General features: G+C 55.7%; 1 protein-coding gene across 1 annotated transcript in view; it reads left to right on the forward strand.

Moving 5' to 3' along the window:
• Positions 1 to 18,622, forward strand: part of CD2H1orf198 (chromosome D2 C1orf198 homolog) — a 30,978-nt gene extending 12,356 nt beyond the window's left edge. Inside the window, exons 2-4 of the mRNA XM_049645052.1 lie at positions 2,079 to 2,129; positions 11,551 to 12,084; positions 15,728 to 18,622. Of these exons, the coding sequence (XP_049501009.1) occupies positions 2,079 to 2,129; positions 11,551 to 12,084; positions 15,728 to 15,784 (642 nt within the window). The 3' untranslated portion in view covers positions 15,785 to 18,622. The remainder of the gene's footprint in view (positions 1 to 2,078; positions 2,130 to 11,550; positions 12,085 to 15,727) is intronic.
• The last annotated feature ends 1,365 nt before the right edge of the window (positions 18,623 to 19,987 follow it).

The following is a 19,987-nucleotide window of genomic DNA, read 5'->3' on the forward strand; positions in this document are numbered from 1 at the left end:
GTTGGGGAGGGTTCACGGTGTGACCCCCCTCTCTGTCTTCGACCCCCTTGGAATTTCAGCTAACATGGGCTGCAGCCACTGGTGACTGCTGGCTCACCAGCCTCCCGGCTCAGTCCGTGCTCCTGTGAGTCTGTGCTCATTTTCCTTGCAAAGCCAAAAGTTGTGTTTTAATTTTAGCCAATCTCAGCCGTGTAGCTAATATTTAAGGCTAGGTCATAGCCCATGATAAGGGGAGTCCGGCTCCAGCATGCCCTTGGCCACTGGGTCTGCTCCCTTCTGTGCTCTGCCTGCCCAGTTAATCTCCGCGCACCTCCTCTGTCCACTGGGGCGGCCCCCCCTGGGCTGTCCCACCTCGGGTTGGAAGGACCACGTTTGCCAGTGGATTTCCCTTTCCTCTGCCCCCACAGCTCCAAATCCAGAATAAATGATACGTAAGTGCCATGAGCCTCCTTCACTTTCCCCACATAGGAAAAAAATCCTTCTTGTTTTGTTATTCTAGGACGAGCTTAGAGCTTCCTGAGCTCATAGACTTTGGGAGACTTTCAGGTCATTTGGCTCGGCCGTGCCCTCCGCCAGCCACCCCCCTGCACACACAGGCTGGGCTGGACGCAGGAATCCCCTGCCGCTGAAGCTAGGCCTGCAGCCCCTATCTCTTGTCACAAAGGCCCGTTGGTTCACATTCCTCCTGGTGGCCCACATCCGTTTTTGGAGGGACAAGAGTTTGTAAACTGAGTTTGTAAACCTGGGGTTTAGCTGGAGCTCCAAATGGCAGGGCAGTGGCCCACGTTCTAGCTCATTAGTAGTTTTTACCCCGACAGCCAGGCTCATGGGGCCAATGCAAACCGGCCCAGAGGCTAAGGTGGGGACAGCGCTGCTACCAAAGTAGGGCATCAGCAGACCCAGAGGGGGACAGAGCCTGATGGCCTAACTCTGGGGGTGGGAGCACCTCTGGTGGGAGGACCTCTCTTAGCAGGGGTGCTTTAAGCAAGGGCCGTCCCAATTTTTTTTTTTTTAATATTTATTTATTTTGGGGGAGAGCACAAGCGGGAGAGGGACAGACGGAGCGGGCTCTGTGCTGACAGGCTGACAGCGGCGAGCCCGCTATGGGGCTCGAACTCGCAAACTGTGAGACCGTGACCTGAGTTGAAGCCGGATGCTCAACCGACTGAGCCACCCCAGGCGCCCCCAGGACCGTCCCAATTTAAAATACTTTAACCCATTTTCAGCGTGTCCCAACTTTCGGTTCCGAAAATATCCCCAGTGGAAGCAGGCACAGAGGAGACGTTTGGTAGCACAGGAAGACGGCTGGGGGCTCGGAGGGGGTAGCCAGGAAAAGGCGATGTTCCCCTCCTTTGTTCAGGCCAGTGTGCAAAACATGTTGGATCCGAGGTCAGATTCTCAGTTCCGGTTCTGGAGGGGGCTTTCCATCGTGTGCTGCGGGGGAGTGTGGGGGTGACTTCAGAGCTCTCCTTACCAGTAGGCACCTGTACTAAATGGGGATGTTCATTGATGTTGCCAGTCGGCCCTTTCGAGATCTCTGCTGGGCACATGGGGGCGGGGGGGGGGCACGGAGGCTCAGCGGCACTGGCTTTGGCTGGAGGGTTATTGCCTGACATTCTGTTCCCATGTTGATCGTTACAACAGCCCTGCAAGGGAAGCGTGATTCTCCTCTTCCAGGTGAGGAAACGGAGGCTCCGAAGGCTCCCTCATCTTCCCATAACGTCTAGTCCTCCTAGAGCTGAGGCTCAAGTCTGTAAAGCCCCTTCCCCTTTCTGCTCACATCCCAGTCATCGATTTCCTCCCCCTTTGCCCCCCCCCCCCAGGGCCTCCCTCCCATTCATTCACTGAGCCTCCTTTGGGTGGGGGAGGGGCGTGCCTGGCCACCTCCAAAAAAGTGAGGGTGAGGCCAGACTGAGAAGGTCAGCGCAGTCTATGCAGAGCATCCAAACATCAGGCTTGCTCCAAGCCAGGAGTTGGGATGCGTCCTAAGTCTTACTTACCCTGTGGCCTCGGGTGGATGTTTGCATGGGGTATGTTTGGGTTTGGGTTTCAGATTTATTCTCGCATTTTTATTTCAGGACATAACTTGGCAAGATGAGCACTCTGCCCCTTTCTCCTGGGAAACGAGGGTAAGTTGGATTAAATTTAGATTTGTTTGTCCTTTTGAAAAAGAATGGCGTGGTTGTGTATTTTTCTTGTAGCTCTCGGTGGACTCAGAAGGCAGAGGCCCCACCATCCTGCTGCAGGTGATGCCCCCCTGCTGGTGGAAAAGGAGAGGAGGGAAGACCATGGAGATGAGCTAGGAAACCTGTGGGGAGGCATCGTGATGGAATTAAAGTGGTCGCCCCTTGACCAGGACCCCGGCCGTCCTGGGAAAGCAGAGTCAGCCCCATTCGGGGCTTTCTCTGCTCCTGGCTCTGCTGACCAATACTCAGCACCTTAGTGGGGGCGCTCCGTAAAGCAAAGCTTGGAGAGAAGCTTTTGAGGGGGGGCAGGCGTTATTAAAATGAACTCAGGGTAGGGGCAGGAGAGGGACAGTGGCGGAGATGAGACTGCAGATCTATCAAAATTGCCTGCAAGAGTCTGCCTGGAGGCGTGACAGTCCTGGGGGCGGCGGGTGGGGAGGAAAAAAGGACATACGCTCTTGGAAGCCTGTGAAGTTGATGAGGCAGTGGATACACATGGACAGGTGTTAGCGGTACAGTGCAGCTTGGATCGCTAACCCCTAGTCCCTCGTTCACTTTGATGGTGATGATGATGCTAGATGATGATTATTGCTAGAGTTGATTCATGGCGTCAAGCTTAAATGGCTTTGTCTATTTCCCCCCGTCCTGCCTCGCTGCTCCGGTAGAAGTGCGTTAGTAGGGGGCAGAGCAACCAAAAGGCAGGTGTCTGTAACCCAACTAAAACGAGCAAGAGTCCAGAACGTTTAGTGCTGCGTGTCGGAGGGTTCTCCCCATAATGGGGTGCCGAGGACGGCAGTGTGCCTGGAACGGGGCTCAGACTTGAGGTCAGATCAGGGCTCTGAAGTGCCTGTTCTTGCAGGGGCTTGTTGGCTGGGCCCACATTGCTCATCCCAGCGGAAATGGGCACGCAGGGGCCTGCGGAGAGGGTGGGTCAGAGCGGGGCAGGGCAGCGAGGGGGTCCACAAGACACCCGGGAAGCCCTCATGTGGGGGGACCTGTGTCTGAAAATGGAACATTTGACAGGGTTCCGGCGGACGAGGGCAGGGGGCGCTGTTGCCTACAGGCAGAGCTGCTGAGTGGGCCCCGTGTGACCTGAGCCGTCCCCAGATGGGGAGGTGCACCATCCGGTCCTCACTTGAGAGCTGGGAGGCGGTTTTGGAAATACGTGTTGTCAGTGCAGGTGCACGCGTCCACCTGGCGGGCGCGGATGCCCGCTGCCTTTAGCGCACCTTTACGTGGGGTCCTGAACATCCTACGTCTGCACCCAGCATGTGCCCGTGTTTTATTCCCACTGTAGATGAGTAACCTAGGTCTGTGCAGAGGGCGGCACGAGCGAAACGGTGTGCCTGGAAGCTGGGGTCTCCCTAGGGATCTGGACCCCGGTCGAAGGACATCCAGGAGCAGCCTGGAAACACAGTGGCTCCTGAAACCAGCGAGGAATCCCCTGTGTAGTGACACTGTCAGGGAAGCTGTGGGTGGGTAGAGACTGCATCGTCACGTTGGCGTTCAGCCAGGAGCCGCAGTCTTCTTTTTGGGCTCCCCGGTGAATAACTGAGGAGCACTAACCCTCCCGGTGATATCTACCGGTAACAGACAAATAGATGCTCTGCAGGGTGGGACCAAGCAGCCTCGGACGCAGTAGCCCAGGAAGCAGCACAGACTTCCCCAGACCGGGTCCTACGTTTGAGGATATCACAGCGACGAAGGCACAGAGGTCAAAAGAGTGATGACGCCCTACGCTCTGCGTCCGTCTCATGCCCCATGAGAATATCAGCTCTATTAAGAATTTACCTTGTGAAATATTACTGAACCTGCTATTTTGGGGGCAGGACACGCCATCTGTTATTAACTTGCTGCAATGACAGTCTGGGACAAGGATGGGCGGTGGTTGGAGCAGGTGCCGAGATGGGGCTCAGCCACCGGGGCCAGTGTGGGGCATAGGTGAACGAGAACGAGGACAGCTAACTGTCCCACATAGATCACACCCTGTGCTGGTGCTGAGGGTCCACATCTGCCAGCCAGGTCCCCCAGGCACCTTGTCAGTCGAGAAGCCTCTGGAAGTTCATCGGTGTTGCCCCCTTTGCAGAGAACCAGCTTACGTAACCAACGGGAGGGCTCACTTGGGGTCCTCACCTTTTGGTTTGATCTCTTGAAGTTGGACTTACAGAGTTTAGCGTTAGAACCTTGTAGAGACAAAGCAGAGACCGTTCCAGAGAGCAGAGAGGCTCGGCTCCACTCTGTTTGCACAAGTCAGCGTTGAGTTCTAGAAAGTGCCACCACTCACCTCCCTGGCCTGAACTTGGAGCACCCTGCCTCCTTGCTTTTCGGGCGTCATCGCACTCTCCCTGAGGACTGGTGAGAACCTCTTTGGAGAGCTGCGAACAGGAGGTGGTTTTAGGCGGCCCTGATCTCCAGGCGTGGGATTCGGGGCCCAGCAGTGGGTTCTCTTGCTCTCCAGTAGTTATCTGTTGATGCATAACAGACTACCCCACAGCTCCATGGCCCAAAGCGGACATTTATTTGCTTATGATTCTGGGGCTTAGCAGGCTGGGCAGGGCTCCCCCAGCCGTTCTTCTGTTGGCCTTGTTCACTCACCAACTCTTTCTCTGCTCTGACTTCTTAGCCTGGCAGTCATGTCATCCGAGGCCAGGGTCAGCCTGACCGAGGGTCTTGACTGTTGGCAGAACTGAGAATGCCAGGGGTTTGACCGATCGTTGTTAACTCTGTGTGGGCTCCTCCATTTAGGCCAGCCCATGGGGGTGCCACCCACGGAGAGTGAGCTGGCCCTGTGCTTGGGGGCCAGGAGTCCCCTCCCCAGCGGAACGCAGCTGTGATCGGGAGTGCCCTTGAGGGCTGGGGGCCAAGTGCAGAATGGTCTGTGGAAGAGTACCCCCTTGTTCAAGTTCTGCTTTGTCTTCCAGCCCAGCCCTCCCTGCCTGGGGCGCGTCCTTCTGAGACTGAGCTGCCCTGGCGCCCCTGTTTCTCTGCCCTCTTTCAGCACGGAGGAGAGGCTCAGAGGGAGAACTGCCCACCCCAGCTGGGGGTGAGCAGCCCGTTATCTTTCCCACCCATCTGTCAGCCTGTGGGCCCCCCTCGGTGGATTCCTTTCTCATGCTACTGATCTTTTGAGAGGAAGAAACTCAGCGCTTGGAATGCTCCAGAGAGGGGAGGCAGGGAGCAGAGAGGATTCTTGGCATTCCCCAGTGGGTCTGGGCTGGGGAATTTAGAGGAGATGTCTGCAGAGGCAGGTCAGGCCCTGGCGCTGGGTTGCTGGGCTCTAGGGACAACCCCCCTTCAAAGCATGCGCCCCTCCCCCTGCCCCAGATGTCTGGCTTCTTTCTGTCCATCTTGGTCCTCCTCCCAGCGTGCATTGCCTATTTGGGGATGGTAAGTTGGCTGGTGGGGATCGGTTCGTTGATTTTCTTCTGCATCAAAAGGTCTCTGAGGGCCAATATAAACCATTCCCAGAGTAGGGAGGCCTTCCCGCCCCTTCCTTGGGAAGAAGAGTAGGCACTTAGGAGGCTTTGTGCTGAATTTTTGAAAGATCCGTGATTGATATCACACTTCCTGCGTGCTGTGTGCTCTGGGTCCGGGATGTGCACTCACATTGAATTCTTTCGCCCCTGGGAGATCAGTGTCCCTGCTCTTGCTCTGGGTCAGGGTTTTGGGCAGGGGCTCGAAGAACGCTGTAACTGGCAGGCGGCTTGAATCCACGGAGAGAGATTGGAGCGCAAGTCCGTTTGGCTTGCGGGTGGCTCCTGCCGGTGGCGGGACAGAAGGGCATCCCGTCAGGGTGTTCAGTGCCTAGAGGAGTCCCTTGCTTCCAGCCTGTAGCTCTGCTTGCCTTCTCTCCTTACTGCCAGTGACAGTTTGGAGCCACCCTGTGCCCCTGTCCCAGCCTGACTCCTGTGCTGCTTGAGGTCCCCGGACCTTCTTCGCCGAGACCCCCATCTCTGCCCAGCAGTCACGGCTCCCTCCTCGTTGCCCCCCAGCACCCGTTCTGACCCTGGCTCACCTTCCTGAGAGTCAGAGCTGAGCCCTGTGGCACCCTGACCTTTCCTGGGTCTCTGTGTGTGGACGGATGTGTCTTCCTTCAGCCCAGTGGCCCTAGCCCTGCACCTCTGGCCCCAGGGGTCTTTCCGGCTGGTATGTCCTGTGGCCCTTAGCCCCGTGCCCCAGACACCGTGCTCTCCTGCCCCAGGAGCCATGGCCTTTCCTGCCTCAGTGCCATTGCTCACCCCCCACCCCATCCATCTGTGAGGATCCAGTCTGTCCTCCAGACCCGCCGCAAACCCGCGTTCTTCTGATTCCTACGGCTCCCATGCCCCCCATCTTTGCTGAGCACCTGCCGTGCTTTCTCTCGTGTGAGCCTCGCAACGGCCCCGTTTTACAGATAAGAAAATCAAGGCATAGAGTGCGGGGTGTGGACTAGACATCCGAGCCCAGGACCATATACATAAGCTGTGCCGTAGCAACCTGGCTGCCTCTTAGATGAAAATGTGGCATTACTATTGTCCCCGTGAGATGATGAGCCCCTGGCGGTGGGGGGGAGGGCAGTGGAGGCTGTCATTGGCCCCTGAACCTTGGAAACTCGGCACCCGGGGCCCCGGTGCACCTCCCAGCTGTTGGGCCTCTGTTGGGTTTTTCCCCAGGCTCACTCTGCCCGACATACGGGCATGGGGGCTGGAGAAGGATTAATCCACGCGTCTGTAGGTCCCCTTGCTCCCTGGGAAAAGCATAGGAGTATGTAATTTAGCCCCTGGTCCGAGCCCAGTGCCTGGGGATTGGGGGGCGGGGAATCCACCAGGCCCTGCCCCTCCCCCCCGTGGGCCCGGAGGGTCTGACACCCTCCAGTGGCCAAGTCCTGCCGTGCCTTCCCTGTCAGGCTGTCACTTCTCCTGGTTTTGTGATTCTAAAAGTTTTTCGTACCTTCTCCTCCTCTTTCCTTCTTTGGAGGAGGAGGTGGGAGAATAAATGCTAGATGGCTTGTGGGCTTATTCAGATTTGCTCCAGTAAACTAGGATGTTTCCTGACAACGCTTCTGTAGCCTTTGTCTCAACAATTTCGGTGGGTCGGACGCTGCCAAGCCCAACAGTTAGTTTTGGCTGCACGCACTCCCCCTTTACTGAAATATTACACATTCCTCTCCAGTGAGCGGGGCGTAAAAATAGATCCTGGGCTCGGTTGTGGTCTTTCTGTTTTTAGAACGGACGTGGCCAGCTGAGACCCAGTTCCCCACATGGGGTGACTGACGCCCAGTCCTGGCTTGGCCGGACGAGATCCTCCCGCGCCGTCCTCCCTCGGGCTTTAGCTAGTGCCCGGGACGTGGGGGTGGGGGGTGATGAGCTGTCACCGTTGCTGCGACGGGGGCCGGGGGGGGGGTTTCCCCTTTACTCCCCCATCTCCCGTCTCAAAGATTGCGTGAGACTGCAGAGTCGGATTCCCCCACCCTGACTTCCCGTCTGTCCCCGGGTGGGTGAGCTGGAGTCATTGACCCGTTGGCTGCTCTTCCCAGGCCTCGTCCTTCTGCCGGGCCCTGGCTCGATGTCGCCCAGCGTTGGTGGACGCGGCCGACGCCGCCTCCCTTCCCAAGGGTGCTTTCTCCACCCCAAGAAAAACAGCCTTCTTCCCAGAAATAAGAAAGCGGCATCCGGAACTTCGTTATCCTTGTGCTTTCCACCTTCCGGTGGTCATCACGGGGTCCACAAGAGGCCCCCTTATTAGACCTGTCAGTTCCACGAGGCAGGGCCGTCCCCGTCCTGCTCACTGACCCATTCCAGTGTCAGAAGGGCACCCCTCACACCTGTCTCTCAGAACCTCTGCTATGGCATAGCCTTCAGAGGCCTGGTGGAAGGCAAGGGGGACAGTCCCCAGCAGTCTCCGGACTGCAGGCTCTGACGAAGTCCACGGGACAGGACGGTGGCTTGGCCACACTACTTGGGGGGGAGCTTTGCAGCCCAGACTCCATGACCTGACACTGGGCACCCAAAATGGGGGCTCCAGAGTAGCATTCACCCCGGCTGTGCTACGTGTCCCTGCTGTGGACAACAGGTACCATGAGCCAGGCCCCTGGTGACCAGAGGAAGGCGTGCAGGAAGGCGTGAGAGGAGCCAGAGCCCAGTGGGGACTCACTGGGACTATTGCCAACGCCCTGTGCAGACTTCTGACCAGGTGGCACTGTCCCTCGAGGAGTGCCGCTCGGTCTCCGATTGCCCAAGGCGCCATGGGCACAGCCTCCGTCATTCTGTCGTTGCGTTCAAGGATGTCACATCCAGCCAGTGCTGCTTGGGCGCCTTTCCAGCGATGGCCCGAAGCAGTCTGGGAACCACTGTGACTGCCTCCTCTCCACAGCATCCCTGACTCGGTCCGTGGCTGCCTTCCACGTAGACAGTTGCTCAGCCTAGCCTTCCAGAGCCTTCTGAGCAGAGATCCCACTGGAGAAATTGCTGATCCTAAAAAAGCCCGAGGCTTGATGAAGTGTTCGCTTTTAAGTGCCTTCCTTACGTTGCAATTTCCAGATCAAAGTCAACTCCATTCTAGGCCTTGGTCTCCACTTCCGAAGTATCTTTAGCAACTTGCTTACTTAAAGAAATCCATCCTCTCTATGCCCACAGGCTCCCTGTATTCTACTGTGGAATTTGGAAATATGCAGAGTACTGAGAATGGTTCATTCAAAAACAGCCCTTTAGAAAGTCAGATTAGATCATCAACATACTTACGGAAGGCCTGCTGTGTGCAAGGCTCTCCGGTGTCTATGTGGATGTCATCCCTGGTGGCCGCTGGTTTCTGTACCTGGCATGATGCCCAGCACGACCGGATCCAGGTTGGACAGTTCACTGAATTGCTCCCAATGTCCCGTTTGCTCATCTGTAGAATGAAAATTAAAACAAAAAACAAAACACCCAGCCCAAGGGGCTCCTGGGTGGCTCAGTCTGCTGCTTGATTTCAGCTCAAGTCACGATCTCACGGTTTCGGGAGTTCGAGCCCTGCATCGGACTCAGTGCGCTTACCACGCGGAGCCTGCTTGGGATTCTCCCTCTCCCTCTCTGCCCCTTCCCCGCTCACACTCCCTCTGTCTCAAGATAAATAAACTTAAAAAAAACAAAAAACAAAAAACAAAAAACCAAACCCAGTCCAACAACAACGAAAAAGTGCCCAATGCATTAGACGCACTCGAGCACCCGCGACCGTCAGAGCTTTGACGTCTTTTCCTTGGTGTAACGGCGAGCTTCAGGGCACCTGTGCTCGTGACTGGAACGTAGTTTTTTCTTGTGGCTTTATCACATCTCATTTACAAGCCTTGAGTAGTGACCTGTGGCCACCAGAGCCCAGGCTTTTGGAGAAGTGTCAGACTGAGACCGCAGGCCAGTTTGTGAAACCAAGCGAAGGCATATGCCTTCAAGTAACGAAGAGCCGTGTTTTGTACATTAAGTTAGCACCGTTTTGAATTCACTGTGTCCACGTGGAAACAGTAACTGAAAATATCCTCTGATACATCGCTGGGCTGGTGGCGTTAGAAATCGGGGCAGCCCTGGAAAACAAGCTGGCTGGTATGCGCCTAGAACTGCAAGAGAGGGAAGGTGTAAAGCTTTTGTGTCTTGACATTTCACTTCGGGAAGCCGATCTGAAGAAACGAAGTCCACACGGGCGGGCGCTGTAGGCACGAAGGTGGTTGTGGCAGCCTTAATGGTAAGAACACAGGTCAGAAGATGCAGGTTGTCCGCGAGTGAGAAAACGGCTAAGTAGACGGTGAGGCAGCTCCTCAGGGAAGTAGCTTGTACGCAGTACAAATAATGGTCACAAAGGCCACATAACCCCGTGGGCCGCGCTCACGAGTAAGTGAAAACACAACACCCCGTATCACATGCGTAACAGAACCACCGCCTCATATGATACGTGTACGAAAATGGCTCCCCCAAAATGCAAAAGGTAGAAAGAAAATGCTTTTTTCCTGATTCCTTGACTCTGCGCATTATCAGTGCAGTTTCATTGCTTTTATTAAAAAAAAAAAGAAGAGGATCTGAGAGCAAAGTGGGGAGGAAGAGAGGAATGTTCAAGATTGTTCGAGATTGATTTTAGAGATGGTTGAGGCGGGAGACTGCTTGCTGTGCAGGCCCTGGAGGCCCCGTCCGTGTGCTCTGGCCTGGAGATGGGGCTTGGGATTCCTTCCGTCTAATGATTTGTTCTCCAGGACAGAGCAGCACTGGCGTTTTTAGAGGCTGCTGTGCTGAGCAGTCTCGGACCAAGGAAGGCATTTCTGGGACAGTCGGGCTGGGTGGGGGTGCTGCCCTGGCCTCGGGGACCTAGGCTCACAGGTGGGCGATGGCATCCGGCTTCCAGGACCAGGACGAGGTCAGAGCTGCAGAGCCTTGCTGAGCGGGGAGCGTCCCAGCAGAGGACCCCTCTGCATGACACACGGTCTTGCTTGGCTTGTGAGGCCACAACAAATACGGGGGCGGGGGGTGGGGGTCAAACAGCAGGCGTTCATTTCGCACAGTCGTAGAGGCCCGGAGGTCAGGGTGACAGTGCGACGGGGTTCTGGTGAGAACCCGCTTTCCTAGCTTGCAGGACAGCCGCCTCCTCGTGTCCGTGAGCGGTGGGAGAGAGATCCTTGCCCTTGTGTCTGTGTTGATAAGGACACCGGTCTCATCGTGGGGGGCCCCACTCTCATGACCTCATCTCAGACTGATCACCTCTCAAAGGCCCCACCTCCTGTTACCGTCACTTTGGGAGTTAGGGCTTCCGCGGGAGAATTGGGGCACACAGGTGTGCATTCTGTAGCAGGCTTCGAGAAGGCAGAGCGGGCGAGGCCGGGTGGGTCGGGTCTCCGAGGCTGCACTCAGGCCCACCCTTGACCTTCGTGGTTTTGTCCAGGAAAGCAGGGTCTGGCTCGGTTGGTTTCTTTCACGCTTGTTCGCCCCCCCCCCACCCCCCCCACCCCCCGCCGCCCTAGGTCAGGAGCGAAGGGCCTGGGCGGTGGGGGCCGGGTGTTGACCTTCACGGCCGTGCTGTGCCCGGCTGGGCCGTGCACCTTCTCAATCACCTTCCCGGGGAGGTCGGTCACCGCCAGACAGCTGCTCCTCTGGAAGGCACTGGAATCAGTCCCGACAAGACAAGGGGGTGCTCTGCTCCCCAGGCAGTGAGGCCTCAGTCATCAGTGAGTCAGAGCCTCTGCGCCGTTGGGGGCCTGGGTGGCCGCGCTCCCGTGCGGTGGGTTGGCCGATGGCCGTCCTGAGGGGCAGACGGTTTCGGCAGATGGACGACACCCAGTGTTGATGTTGCCGGGCGCACAGAGGTGTGAGCTGGTGCAGCCCTTGCACCGGATCGTAAGGCTGGCTCTCTCCTTTCTGTGTCCCCGCTGCAGAGTCAGATGGAGTTCAGCGTGTGCTCCTTGTCTATCCAAGAGCCGGGCAGCGGCCCGGGCGGCGAGCCGAGGCAGTCTAAAGCCTCCCAGGGCTCGCAGGCCCTCCGGCCCTCCCAGGGCGGCAAGTCCTCCAGCCTGGATGCCCTGGGTCCCGCCCGGAAGGAAGAGGAAGCTTCCTTCTGGAAGATCAACGCCGAGCGCTCCCGGGGAGAGGGGCCTGAGGCCGAGTTCCAGTCGCTGACCCCCAGCCAGATCAAGTCCATGGAGAAGGGTGAAAAGGTCTTGCCTGCCTGTTACCGGCAGGACCCCGCCCTGAAGGACAGGGAGGCCAAGGCCGAAAGGCCCGGCAACCTCCGCCAGGAGCAGCGCGGCCTCCCCTGCGTCAGCATCGAGCCCGAGAGACCCCAGCCCGTCCAGGCCCGCCCCAGCACCACCCCGTCCGAGCCCGAGGGGAAGCTTGCCTCTCCCGAGGCCAGGCGGGAGGACGTAGAGGACGTAGAAGACTCTCTGTTCTCGGAACCCGTGCCTACACAGGTGAGTGGCCGCCTCCTCCAGGGGGGACCCCGGGAGGCCTCCCACAAGACGGGTGGGCCACAGACGCCCCTCCCTGGGCATCTGGGGCATCTGGGCCACAGATGCTTGCTTCTTCCCCTCCCCCTTCCTCCCGCTGCCCACTCCTTGGGCGACTTTTGGGATCGGGAGAGCGGCGACCGACCAATCCACCAGGGGCGTGTTTCGTGGGTCCATCTCGGTGCCATGACTTGGTTGCCCGTTACTCGTGGTGTGCCGCAGATGCCAGCTGCCTTTCCCCACGTGTGTGAGGGCAGGTAGGGGAGGGACCGCAGGAGGGCGGTGAACACAGGAGCTCGCAGGGGGGAGGCGGTCAGTGTGGGAGGGGTTCGGACGCCCCCCTCCACCGAGGGGTCTATAAAGTTGGGCTGGGTGTTGGGGAGGAGGGGACCGGCGGATGCCCCAAAGGGGGCATGGAGGAAGCAGGCAGGACCCCTGAGCCTCCCCCAAGAGCGGCCACACTGCCGCAGGAAACTCTCGCTTCAAGGAGTGATTGGCGGCTACTCGTTTCCAAGCAGGGTAGGGTTATGTGTCCAGCGAGGAATCCTAAGGAAGGAGTTCTTTTGGGGGGGAAGCAAAAGAAAGATCTGAGAGGGTCACCGGGTGAGGAGGAGGAGTATGTCGTGAAGGCGAATAAGGGTGTAGGAGAATAAGGGCGAGTGCCTTCTGAGTGTTTTCCCATTTCTTTGTGGAAGAAATCGACCATTGTCTTTACCAGTTGGTCTGAGACAGTGAAGAGAAAGCCCAGTGTTTGGTTAGGACTTTAAAGGGATCTAGTGTTGGAGGATTGCATCAAACAAACAAACAAAACAACCCCAAAAGTCATTATATTTCAAATTCCCGGGAAGCCTTGGTTTTGTTTTTTTTTTTAATTTTTTTTAATGTTTTTTTTTTTTTTTAATGTATTTTTGAGAGAGAGAAAGCACGGGAGGGACAGAGAGAGAGAGAGAGAGAGAGGGAGACACAGAATCCAAAGACAGGCTCCAGGCTCTGAGCTAGGTGTCAGAACAGAGCTGGACGCGGGGCTCGAACCCACGACCCGTGAGATCATGACCTGAGGCGAAGTCGGACGCTTTGCCGGCTGAGCCACCCAGGCGCCCCGGGAAGCCTTGGTTTTGAGACGTGGGTTTATGATGAACAAAGCCATAGTTTGGGTGCAGGCATGGCTGAGAACCATTTCTGGGGGGAAATCATGGATAGCTCACGTACGTGGGTGAGACCACAGACAAGGTCCTGTGTCCCATCCATCTCAGAGATGGACGGCACACCCCGGGGAACATTAGTGCTTCTTGGCAGTCAGACACGTTGTGTGAGTCCCGAGGCGGGGAGGGCAGGAGGGATCAAAAGAGACCACCTGCTCCCACACGAGGATGGCCAGAGGGAGGAAAAGAGTGGTCTTTAGGATTGGGTCTGGATTTTGGAGCCTGGGGAAGTTACTTATTGGCCAGGCAGATGGACACGCCTGGGGGCCACCCCACCACAAGCCCTTCTCTGTGTGTGCCTTGCTGGTTTTCTCCATGTTAGCAGACTCTTTGGCTGTCTTTTTTTTTTTTTTTCCCCCTTGTTAACTCATATGTAAAAGAATGTCTGTTGTGGTTAAATACATGTAACGTACCATGTGCCATATTGAGTATACTGTAGACCCAGGGGTCGTGACACGAGATGCGTTCGCGTTGTTACGCAGCCATCGCTGCCATCCATCCACAGAACTCTTTCATCTGGGAAGATGAAACTCCACACCCATCGGCCGACTCCCTATTCCCTCCTCCCCCAGCCCCTGGCAGCCGCCATCCTACTTTATATTTTCGCGAATTTGACTACTCTTCGCGTCTCACGTAAGCGGAATCAGACAGCGTCCATCTTTTTGTGACCGGCCTGTTGCCCTCCGCGTCATGGCCTCGGGGTTCACCCACGTCGTGCCATGGGTCAGAATTGCCTTCCTTCTGAAGGCCGAATAATATTCCACCGTATGGATTTACCTGCATTGTTTGTCCATTCAGTCTGCTGATGGACGCTTGGGTGGCTTCCGTTGCCTGGCCGTTTGTGAATAATGCTCCTTGTGAACGCGGCCGTACGAGTATCTGTCCCAAGTCTCTGCTTTCCATTCTTTGGGATATATCGCCAGAAGAGGAACTGGTAGATCGTATGGTAATTCTGTGCTTAACTTCCTGAGGAACCGCCATACTGTTTCCAGCAGTGGCTGTGCCATTTTGCTTCCCCACGACAGTGTGCAAGAAGGCCGCGTTTTCCGCATCCTCACCGCCACGTGTTCTCTCTCCTTCTTGGTCGTAGCCACCCTAATGGCTGGGAGATGGTATCTGTGGGTCTCCTCGTGGTTTGGATTCGCAGGCCTCCAGTACTCGGCGATGTCGACTCTCTTTCCATGTGGCTTCTTGGCCATTTGTGTATCTCTTTTTTGGAGGCATGTCTCTTCCGATCCCTTGTCCAGTTCTAGCAGCTGTGTCTTGTCACGTTGAGCTGTGGTCGTCCTCTGGGTGTTTCCCGGAATGGGGTTCCGGGTGCCTCCTCTCCTCTCTCAGCAGGTGGCCTTGTGAGTTGTCCTCCCGAAGAACGGGGGGGGGGGGGGCCCTGTGACAGGAGCTCCGCCCGCCTTCCGCCAGCCGCACCTCCGCTTTCTAGCCTGTTCTTTCAGAGTCCCCACCGTCTTGAGCCAGCGTTCTCGGCCCCTCCCTGCCCTGCCTCCTGTGGTACCCTGCCCCATCTCTTGGCTCCATTCTGTATCTCTACCCTTCTCGCCCGCCTCCTCCTTCTGGCACACGTGCCAGGCTGGCCTCCGTGCTTCCGCAGTGATCCTTCTCTCATACCCGGCACCTGGCTCTTCCTCTGACGTGTAGAGTATGAGAGAGTCGTAATCGCAGAGACGTAGGAAAGTGGAGGGGGAGGGCAGAGTCAGAGACGGCACGTGAAATCCTCGGAAAGAACGGATTCCTGAGTGCAAAGCAGAGAGGGAAATGGCCAACCTCACCGAAGAAACCGGTAGGAAAGCAGAGAGAGGACGGCTTGCCTGAAGGCCCACTTTGCATCAGTGTTGGATGCGGCCAAACCGGCCCGAGACAGGCTTCCTGTGAATGTGCTTAGTCCTTTGCCGCGTTGTCTCCACATAGGCAGTTTGCCATTGGCCAGTTACGTGGAGGGTGGGGTGTCACGGTGTCCTGTCCTCACCCGGGAGGGCTGCAGCCCGCCGGCGGACCCCCGTGCTTGTGCTAGAAAGCAGTAGAAAGACTGTCTTTGTCATTTGTCCTCTTATTCCATGATGACTCAATTCCAACATGCCTGTCCCTGCACGGACAGAGGACATACATTTTTCTCCTCTTCTCTGTGGGTAGGTCTGTAAACTTGCTCTCAGACCTGCCTGGGGACGGAGGGGGGAGAAGTGTTGGATCCCGGAGCGAGTAGCTCACCCTGAAGTTTATTTCATTTTCTGGTGCCAAGCACCGAGGCAAATTGAGGTCAGGGAGCCTCCGAGATAAAAGCAAGGCATCTCATTTGGGTCAATTTAAATGAGATGCTGTTTTTAGATTATACATAACTAAAAAAAAAAAAAAAAAATGTATCTTACTTTGCTGTGTTTCTGTCCCTTCCGCAGGTCACCTCAAGTAATGTCGTCTTGAAGACAGGATTTGATTTTCTGGACAACTGGTAAAATGTATCAGACAACCAAATAATAAGAATAAAACCAAGAACCCCTAAATGTTTTCCAAAGTGGTGTGGCGGAGGAGGATAAAAAAAAAAAGGGCAATATTTCCCTGTGTATTTTCCTGGTTTCCGTACGCTCTTTTCTTAATCATTTGGAAACTGGTAAATATCGCCTTGTCCGGATTTCCAGATTTTTCTCTTTTTTGGTAAGGCCAGATATATATGCTATTTTCAGTGATTTGATAAACAGAAGTTTTACATTTGGAATTTTTAAACGACCGTTAAGGCATTGAGTAGGTCTCGTGAATAAAGCCTCTGTTCCCAATTCCACCCGGTTTTCCCCCCTCCCCGGAGAAAGAGTTTTCTCATCGATGTCCCCAAAACCATAAAAGCGATTTCCGTCTTTCTCCTTTAACCTCTCCCCTTTTGAAATGAGCGGCGTGCGCTTTGCTGGGTGGCTGTCGGTGATGCCCTCGGCTGTGGCGGCCTCAGTGTGCCGGGCTGGCCGTGACCTCGGGAAGATTCCTCCCCACCCAGCATTCCCGGATGCCCAGGGCTTCCTGACGCCATGCCCCTTGCATCGTGTGCCACGCTCTACCCTCATGTCATTTCCAGGAACCCCACTGTTGGCACATAGCAGAGATGGTCTTTAAGCCACCCTGATACGTACTCAAGCTGTTCATCGTCGTTTAAGAAGAGTTGCATGTTTAAAAGTTTTGTATTAACTTGTCATTATTTTGTATGTAGAGTTAGAGGTTGTGAGGCTCCATTTCTTCTTGGGCGTGGACTGGTTTCCGTTTGGAGGTTCTTTGCTCCTCCTGTGGCCCCGGTGGGTGTTCTCGGGTCCGGGGCATCTGCAGGAATGAAGGGCAGGTGGCAGGTGTTGGAGGACAGAGCCCTTCTGATCGGTTGCGGTAGAACCTTCCAGCAGGAGGCTGGCAGGGGCAGTGGACGTCCTTCATCCCAAGGACTGCTTAGACTCTGCTGATGGATCTCTCTGCCATCCCCGACCACCAGCAGAAGGAGTCGTCTCTGCAGCGCCCCCTGGAGACCCTTGCGGTCCTGTCCACGGTGTCTCTTGGAGCCAGACTGCTGCCCGCTGCGGTTCAGATGGAGGTGGCCCCCAGGCTGCCTGGGCAAGGTGGCCCATGCCCCAGGCGTGGGTGGGGCAGGGCGAGGAGGAGAGTGGCCCTTTCCCTGGGAAGCCTGCGCCCTGCCCGTTGGCCCCGAGCTGCGCCCCCTGCTGGACGTGCCCGAGCGTGATCTACACGTTGCCTCTCACTGTGTTCTCCTCACCTGAAGCCTTAACCCCTGTGAGTCCTGCGAGTGAGCGCCCGGTTTCAGTACCAAGGTGTGTCTTTTTAAAAATGCGTTTCTGTCTCATACGACATCCTTAAGTGGTTTCCACGGCGTCCAGGGTAAAGCACGTGGCGCCTTACTTTCCCCAGGAATATTCCTGCCAAAGCTGCGGCCTGGCCAACTTTTGGCTGGGTTTCTGCCAATCGCATTATGTCCCTGAACCTCATTTGGCCCCTTGGGGTTGTGGATGTGACCTTCCTACGTTGGCGACTGGCTGCGTTATGGCAAATACAGATTTCTTCTTGTACCATTTGAGGATAGTTGAAACGTCCAAGGGCAAAAAAAAAGGCTCAGAACGTGACGGGGACGGAAAAGGGAACTTAGAAATCCCAGCCGGGGTGCCAGCCCCTCGAGTCAGCCACTGAGCCTCAGAGCCGGTCTTCCCACCTGCCTCCACTTCCAGCCTGGAGGGCAGTGCACTGTTTTAGAGCCTGCGCTTGAAAACAGGGTTCCTTAAAAAACAGAGAGAGAGAGAGAGAGAGAGAGAGAGAGAGAGAGATGTCCAGGTGTGAGTTTATATTCGTTGACGCTGATGTGGCCAGGGAGGAACTGCACCTGGGGACAGTTAGCCCACAGTGATGTGTCTGTTCTCTTGCGAGACAATTCTGAGGCCTTTCCGACTTTCTCCTAGAGCCCGGTTATTCCTTTCACGTCCCCCCGCCCCGCCCCCCACCCCAGGGGGCTGCGGGGACGCAGGGGGTTGTTGAAAGCCTCTGCGTCACCCGGTGCCGCCCGGGGCCCGCTACCCCGAGTGTTTAGTTATCTCTTACGACAGGGCTTAATGTTTCATGATGGGGCAGCCTCCTGAGATGAAATGTAAAGTCACAACTTAGGAAATCCTCAAGCCGTGTGGCTTTGCTCCGCTTCTGAGAAGGAGACGTGAAGGGGCCCGGAGGACACAGGCTGGCGAACCCCCATCCCGCCTGACCTGCGGATCCTGGTCGTAACCCTGGGCGGTCTTTGTAAAGATGGTCAGTAAGGAAAAATTCAGCTCTTAGGTTGGCCACCTCCTCCCCACCCCCTGTGTCAGGATGAAGTTCCTAGAACCAGACGTTTATATTTATTATTTTAAAAAGACACACTTTTCAGCTGAAGCCTGTATTTGGTTTTGGGGTGTCCCCCGCTCCCCCTTCTGCGCACCTGGGATTTAGCTCAAGGATTTAGCATCTTGCTTCGGGTGACTTTGGGTGTTTCATAAACTCTCCCCCAGGAAGTCAGAAACCAGTTTCCGTTCTTCCACTTGGGGGGAGGGGGAGGGTCCCCACCCCGCTCTCTGGGTTTGGGAGTGCTGTCCATTTGGGGACAGCTGGGGTCTGTCGCCCAGCCCTCGCCGTGCGCCGGACCCCACGTGGATGTCAGAGCCCCCCTCCCTTTCTTCGCGCCTCCCTTTCTTTGATACACGTTTTCCAAAAAATGAAAGAATTCTTACGACTTGTAACTTGGTTGTATTTTATATTAATAGCCTTTAATAAAGCCATTTAAAATATGTGAGGTGTGTCTGTTTGGGGGCTCTACTCGAGTCAGGAAGCCCCTCCGGATGACTGCTGTTGCACACAGAGAAGAGAGGGTTGGTGCTAGTTAAGCAAGTGTGGGCTTCAAGAAGCCCACCGGGCACAGGCCTGACGCGGCGCCCCCTGCAGGGTGGTGGGAGGCGGTGGCCGAGGTGCACAGGCCCGTAGCTGAAGGGTAGACCGGACCCCGGAGGGAGGGCTCCTGTATAGCCCCCAGGTGACCAGGAAGCCAAGACAGGGGTTCCCAGAGACGAGCTTATCGCATCCAATGACTGACTGAAGAGCAGATGGTATCTCCCAGAAAGCTTTTACCTTGAATCTGGTTGAAATGGATTTTCCTTGGAAAAAATAACAAGATTAAGCATGGCCGATGAGTCCTATTGCATCCGTTAAAGTGCAGGTGGTAAGTTACCAACTACAGATGGAAGGGAATTAAAAAAAAAGATTCTTTTTAATGTTTTTATTTATTTTTAAGGCAGAGAGAGACAGAGCATGAGCGGGGATGGGGCAGAGACAGAGGGAGACCCAGAATCCGAAGCAGGCTCCAGGCTCCGAGCCATTAGCACAGAGCCCGGCGCGGGGCTCGAACCCACGAACCGTGAGATCGTGACCCGAGCCGAAGTTGGACGCTCAACCGACTGAGCCCCCCCGGCGCCCCGGAAGGGAATTTTTAGATGTCAATTTTCCAGATCAAAAAAACTTTTAAAACTAATACCTCTCGGGAAAATGGTGATCCAGGCCGACAGACTTCTGCCTTACGATCCTGCACCGTGGGCCCAAGATTCCAGCAAGTGACTGTACTTGCTGACTTGCTGATTATGGTGAAGGTTCTGAGACACACAAGTATTTGGATTATCGTGTGGACGCATTGTGAGAGGAGGCAGAATAACTCCCGGGCTCGTAGGTTTGACAGCTTACGATAGTTCAGTATGTGATACTAATATCCCTATATTACATACACGTATGTATAAAGTTTCTCTGCCGGAAGGAGCCATCAACTAGAGGCAGAATATACCTGGATGCGTTGTGGAGGCAGGAAGAAGATGTTGAATCTGGGGGAACAAGGATATCCTTTGTTGGGGTGGGGGTATTCATGGTGCTTTTCCAGCATTTTCTCCGGTCTGAGCCTGTGCTCATATGCAATTTCCTGATGAACTTATCAGCCTTGCAGGTGCCTCGATACCAAGAGGGAAACACCTTGGGGGGTGTTTCCTCAGTGATTCTGAATCCAAAGTCAGGCAGCGAACGAGTGAGCAGCCCTGGATAGAAGATCAACTTCTGCATCTAGAGTGGCAATGCCAACTAGAAACTTAAGGAGAAACATACCAACTCCTGATGGC

The sequence above is a fragment of the Panthera uncia genome, chromosome D2 (genome assembly GCF_023721935.1).
Source record: "Panthera uncia isolate 11264 chromosome D2, Puncia_PCG_1.0, whole genome shotgun sequence".
NCBI lineage: Eukaryota > Metazoa > Chordata > Mammalia > Carnivora > Felidae > Panthera > Panthera uncia.